The 5,731-nt window shown below is 38.8% G+C and overlaps 2 protein-coding genes across 2 annotated transcripts in view; both read left to right on the top strand.

Annotated features, from left to right (window-relative positions):
* The first annotated feature begins 154 nt into the window (after positions 1-154).
* LOC100574809 lies at positions 155-1,869 on the top strand. The gene is made up of 4 exons (XM_016800575.2): positions 155-778; positions 987-1,173; positions 1,296-1,539; positions 1,663-1,869. The coding sequence occupies exons 1-4, from the start codon at positions 602-604 to the stop codon at positions 1,841-1,843; spliced, it is 789 nt and encodes a 262-aa protein (XP_016656064.1). The 5' UTR covers positions 155-601; the 3' UTR covers positions 1,844-1,869.
* Positions 1,870-4,295: 2,426 nt separating this feature from the next.
* Positions 4,296-5,731, top strand: part of LOC107882343 — a 1,596-nt gene continuing 160 nt past the window's right edge. The window contains exons 1-3 of the mRNA XM_016800571.2: positions 4,296-4,499; positions 4,607-4,829; positions 4,915-5,727. Coding sequence (XP_016656060.1) covers positions 4,411-4,499; positions 4,607-4,829; positions 4,915-5,727 — 1,125 coding nt within the window. The 5' untranslated portion in view covers positions 4,296-4,410. The remainder of the gene's footprint in view (positions 4,500-4,606; positions 4,830-4,914; positions 5,728-5,731) is intronic.

Raw genomic sequence — 5,731 nt, 5'->3', positions numbered from 1 at the left:
CAATAAACTGATAGTACCTAGCATACTTGTTAAATATTTAAATATTAATATTTAAATACTAGTATTTAAATACTTTTCTGTATTTTAAATACATTTTAAATACTTTTAGACAGAAGTATTTCAAGTATATTTCAAATACATATTATTATATTTTGTATTTAAAAATATTAAATACAAAATGTTCAAACAAGATATTATTTTATTATTTACTATTTAGTTTCGTTTATCGATTATGAAGAAATTGCTTATCGTCGATGAAAAGACATGACGATTGTAAATGTTGTTATCGACAAACAAAGATATTACGGGAAAAATAATATTTCCCGTATATCATATATCTATTGACTATTTGGCTATTTATAGTTCATAGTATCATAGCACGGCGACACCCCGAATCACAGTATCCCACATACACACACACACACACACACACACCGTCACTCCGCACTCGTTATTTGTTAATCGTCCAGTCACTATAAGACACTATAGTTGTCAATCGTTGTAATATTATTGTTTGCACACTGCCGTGAGTCCTGACTATATAGAATTGTTTTAAAATACGCAGTATATTTTTAATTTTTATATTAAAGACTTAACTAGTATGGAAAATGAACTAATTCTTCCGTGGAATATTTATAATATTCATTTTAAAGTTATTAAAATAATAAATAGTTGCGAGTTGTACACTACGTACGAAGTATCTTGCAAACATTGTATTTGTTCAAAGACGCGTACTGCTGATTCACGTGCCCCATCAAATCTTCGCAAGCATTTGAAAGTAAGTACCTAATGGATAATTCTAAATTCATATTTTTTATTACTAGGCAATTTTAACAATTGTCCTGTGTGCCTTCTTAGTCCTTAGATACTATAATCGTACAAATTCAGTCAAATTGTATAAAAAATTAAAAGAAAAGATCAGATAAAAAAATTACCTAGTACCATCTATATTTATTATTTTTACCTAAATGTTCTAAAATTTATAGGATAAACATAGTAATGTCAAGTCTGTTAGAGAATTACTAGCTCCTTCTACTACTGTTTCAATAGATGTTAAAAGAAAAGTCAACACTGAAATTAATGATAATTCTGATGTAAAAAAAATCAAAAATTTAAATACTGTTCAGATGTCAATACTTAATTGTTCAAATCGTAAAAGTTTGACTTCTCAAGGTACAGTTGATTTAGTATAATAAATAATAATATAATATATTAATATAGTAATAGTATGTACGTGTATTTCTATATTAGTAAGACTTAGATATTACTTACCTAACTTAAATTGTATTTTACAGAAGACCTTGATCAAATGATCTTAGACGTCATAATAAATGCACATTTACCATTCAATTTGGTTTCTCATGAAAGTTTTAAAACAATTATTTCCAAAGGCTATCCTGGAAGAACTGTATTATGTCGCCAGACTTTAATGAAACGTATAGATAATAGCTATAAAGTTGCCTTTGATAAATTAAAGAACAAGTTGAATTTGGTTGAATTTGTATCAACGACAGCCGATGCTTGGTCTACATTTAAAAGGTAATTCTAATACATTTAATTTGATATATTATGGGCCAATACACGTTTATGATTGTATGATTGTATTATTTTTATATTTGTATTACTAATTACTGATACATAATTTTATTTATTTCTAAATAGATCATACTTAGGAATTACTGTTCACTGGATCGATACAGAAACATTTGAACGCCAATCTTATTTGCTATCTATAAAACCTTTGAAAGGTAAACATACTTATGATGTACTGGCTAGAGCAATGGAGTCACGTATATTCCTAGGTTTTGTTGCCTCGCGGCTACAACCGCGGACCTCACATTAGCGCTGTGCGCTAGTCGAGAGCCGCGGAGGTTCGCGTCCGACGTACGGTGGTTTTACCCACACAGTCCGCCGTCCGCGCGTCGTCTAAGGACCACGAGCACCGGGCGCACACCCGTTCCCACCGAAGTAGGGAGAGAGTGCGCCCGTACCGTCGGCTAAGGCGTGCACGTGCCTTTCGCCACCCTGGTGGGATCGCGAAGCTATCCTCATCGCTTCCCATTTTTGGTCATGGGCAACCTCCGGTGCATATAGCCCCACCAGTAGGCTGGGTGGGCGCTAAGGAGTTATCTCACTCGGCAACTTTCCCCTAGACCGAGCTTGGTCTTTTAACCACATTGTTAGCTCCTGCTGACTGCCACTCCGAAACCAAACCGCCGCCGACCGCGCCACGACCGAGGTCGGGACGGGCCGTCGTGTGAGGGCGCGTCGCCAATTGCTCGACGCCGCGGGGCTCCCCCACATCCCGAAGTACCATTCTTGCCCCCGTTAGGAAGGCACATCAATGGTTGGATGGACGGGCCGAGCTTCGTCGGCTGAGAGCCTCGGCTGTGGTCCTACCATGATTCGGGTCGTGTACCACGGGCTCGCGGTGGGCCCTAACCAGCAGCGCTCGCCGCCGGCGCGGTGGCCGCGACCCCCGAGTTTGAGGCTCGGTAGCCTTTGCCACGCCTCCCAGAGGCATCACCGAAGTGATCGACCCGCTCTTCTCGAGGTCGCGGTCAGTTCCTCCAACACCCTAGTCCCCGGAGGTTTCGGTGTGTCCGCGCCCCAGGCGCCGGCCCCAACTGGCCATGTTCCCTTTCAGTCGCCTCTTACGACAAGCAGGGATTACTGATGCTGAATTCTGAACGGCCCCAGCAACAGGGCCGTACCTCGCGTCCCTGACGCATGTGAAAGGCCCTACCGGAGCGCACATGAGCGTGCTCCCCGTTTCTGCCACTTTCTCCGTCCTTTGCACATTCGGAGCACCCCATGTCTATAGCCTACCACTGATGTGATGCCTCACTGTAGTGGTGGCTGCGCTCCGGTCGTTACGGTAATCCGCTGTTATCTTGTCATCGGTCTTATCATCGGTCTGTGCGTTGTTTGAGGCTTTCCCGAGCGAACGTTCGGTAGGCTTCATAGATCGTCTTGTTTTTCAGGATGGCTCCTTCATAAGGTGGCCATGTACTGTTTTCTCGATGGAGTGTGTTTTTCAGATGTTCTCTTTGAGTGCTCGTTCTTGGGCAGGCGAGGAGAACGTGGGTTACCGTTTCGCTGCCATTTCCACAGGCACATCCTGGAGATGGTGCTTTATTAAATGAGTGGAGCTTTCCTCGGAAGTCTCCGTGTCCGGTAAGCATTTGGCTTGTGTAGTGGTCCATGATAAGTGGTAATCCATACCGGATTCTTACGTCCGGTATAAGTTGGAATGTCCATTCACCTTTGTTTTCTGCATTCCATCTTTTTTGCCAGACTTCTAACAGTTCTCGTAGATCCTGTTCATATACTTGGTGTGTAATATCGTTTGTCTTTAGTTTCCTTTGAAGAACAAATCGTTTGACTTCTAGGTCCAGAGGTAATTGACCTGATATTACTTGGAGAGCAGCTGTTGACGTTGTCCTGTAAGCGCCCGTTATTGCACGGAGGGCGTCACGTTGTGTGCTTCCAAGTTTTTTGATAGAGCATTTGAGCTCTAAGGCTTTTTGCCATATAGAGGCAGCATAGGTGATCCTAGGCAAGAACACTGCTTTGTAAATTATCAATGACGTGCTCTGTTCAACTCCCCAATTGGCTGAGGTCATTGAGCGTAGGCGTGTGAACATTTCTTTAGACTTGTCAGAGATGTCTTCCACGTGGTCTCTGAACGATCTCCTTGGATCTATGATGACTCCAAGATATTTTACTGTCTTAGTTGCTTTTATTGGAGTTGCATCTGCACCTGAGCCAAATGGTACCGTGTAGGTGGGTTTTACTCCGCCTTTCAGAGTCATTATTTGGCTTTTCGCCATTGAGAAGTTAAGTCCGAACTTGTTTGACCAGTCTGTCAATTGCTCGAAGTTTTGCATCAGTCTTTTCTTAACTGTTTCTAGCCTTGCACCCCCAACCGCAAGTGCAATATCGTCTGCGTATGCAATCATGTGAGATTGTTTACCCATGGATCTGAATGCATCCGACATTGCCACTTTCCAAAGTGTCGGACCTAGTCTCGACCCCTGTGGACAGCCACGTGTCATCTGCCTTGTCCTGGTCTCGTTATCTGATGTAAGCATGGCTGACCTGTTTGTAAGGTAACTCTGTAGTATTGCAAGCGTCCTGTTGCTGATCTTAAGGGTTTTTAATTGATCAAATATAGGTGTCCACCTGACATAATCAAATGCACCTGTTATGTCCAGGAAAGCACCAATTACAATCCTGTTCGGGCATAGATCAGTCCAGTTATATAGTGCTCTGATGGCTGTCTCAGTAGATCTCCCAGTGACATAGCCATGTTGCTGACCTATTTCATTTAACCCTGTTTCTCTTTCTAATCTTGAAGTTATTAGAGACTCTAGCGCCTTGCCAAGGGTCGGTAACAGACTTATAGCAATGGAGTCAGTATATACTGTTTTTGACATAAATGATAAAATAGTGTACTCAACAACAGACAATGGATCAAATTTTGTCAAGAGTTTTAAGTAAGATTGAATTAAATTTTTATATAATTTATTTATTAGGACTATTAGCTACATAGTTAATAACAGTCTTTATTGGAGTAAACTATATTAGGTATATCCTTTTTCAGAGTTTATGGTCAAAAAAATGATGTTGATTTACCAATTGAAAATAATATCACTCTTTTATCTGATAGTGAAAAATCGGACGATTTTGATATAAGTGATGAAAATACAGATGGTACAGCTTATGTAAATATTGCAGACCTATTTGATGAAGCAGAAGATATAGATTATATTCTACCCAAGCATCATAGATGTGCTGCGCATACTTTGAATCTAATTGCAACCAATGTAAGAACTAACATTTTTATATTAATGTATATCTAGCAAATAGCAATTTAAATTTTAAACTGAATGACTTATCTTTTACTTTCAGGACATAGAAAAAGAGTTGGCTTCTGTAAAAAGTAAATCTTCAACACTATGGACCTACAAACAGCAATGTAGAGCTACTTTTGCTAAAGCTAATAATCTATGGAACAAACAAAACCGCTCTACTCAAGTTGCAGACAGTATTAAAGAATGTTTTGGTGTGTATCTAGTGACACCAAATGAAACCAGATGGAATTCCACTTATGATTCCATTACCTTTTTATTGAATCATATTAAAGTGAATTTTTCAAAATCTGTTAGATTGTGTGACTCAATTGGTGTTGTGCGTTTTAAAAAAGAAGATATTGATTTTATGGAAGATTATGTAACTATCATGGAACCTCTAGCAGCTGCCCTCGATATTCTACAGGGTGAAAAAAACATGTATTTTGGTTTTTTACTGCCTACTATTTCTATATTGTTATCAAAATATGATGATTTGCTTACAAAAAAGAGATTAAATTATTGTGCAACATTAATTAATATTATCAAAACAAGCATTGAAACACGCTTTCGAAAAGAACAAGCAGATAAGTTTTTAGTTATTGCTGCTTTATCTCATCCATATTTTAAGACATTGTGGATAAATAATAATATAATCAAAGATTTGGCTGTTGCTAACTTCAAAGAAGCTGTTTTAAAAAAATCAAAGTCTGAAGGTATTGAGACATCTAACATAAATTATGAAAATACTAATAAACATGGTGATGAAACATCTTCATTTTTTTCTTGGTCCAAAATTCATTCAAATTCCAATATTTCCATTGAAAATGAAATATCAAGTTTTTTGAATAAGAGCCCTACGAAGAATTTATTGGTTT

The sequence above is a fragment of the Acyrthosiphon pisum genome, chromosome X (assembly GCF_005508785.2).
Source record: "Acyrthosiphon pisum isolate AL4f chromosome X, pea_aphid_22Mar2018_4r6ur, whole genome shotgun sequence".
NCBI classification, from domain to species: domain Eukaryota; kingdom Metazoa; phylum Arthropoda; class Insecta; order Hemiptera; family Aphididae; genus Acyrthosiphon; species Acyrthosiphon pisum.
Note: the sequence above shows the minus strand (reverse complement) of the source record. Positions and strands in the feature narration are given on the sequence as shown.

Excerpts from the sequence above, each read along its gene's own strand:
- LOC100574809 (XM_016800575.2), top strand. The coding sequence starts at position 602 with ATGGAAAATGAACTAATTCTTCCGTGGAATATTTATAATATTCATTTT. Across the intron at positions 779-986 it reads ATCTTCGCAAGCATTTGAAA|GATAAACATAGTAATGTCAA; the intron begins GTAAGTACCTAA and ends TAAAATTTATAG. Across the intron at positions 1,174-1,295 it reads TAAAAGTTTGACTTCTCAAG|AAGACCTTGATCAAATGATC; the intron begins GTACAGTTGATT and ends TGTATTTTACAG.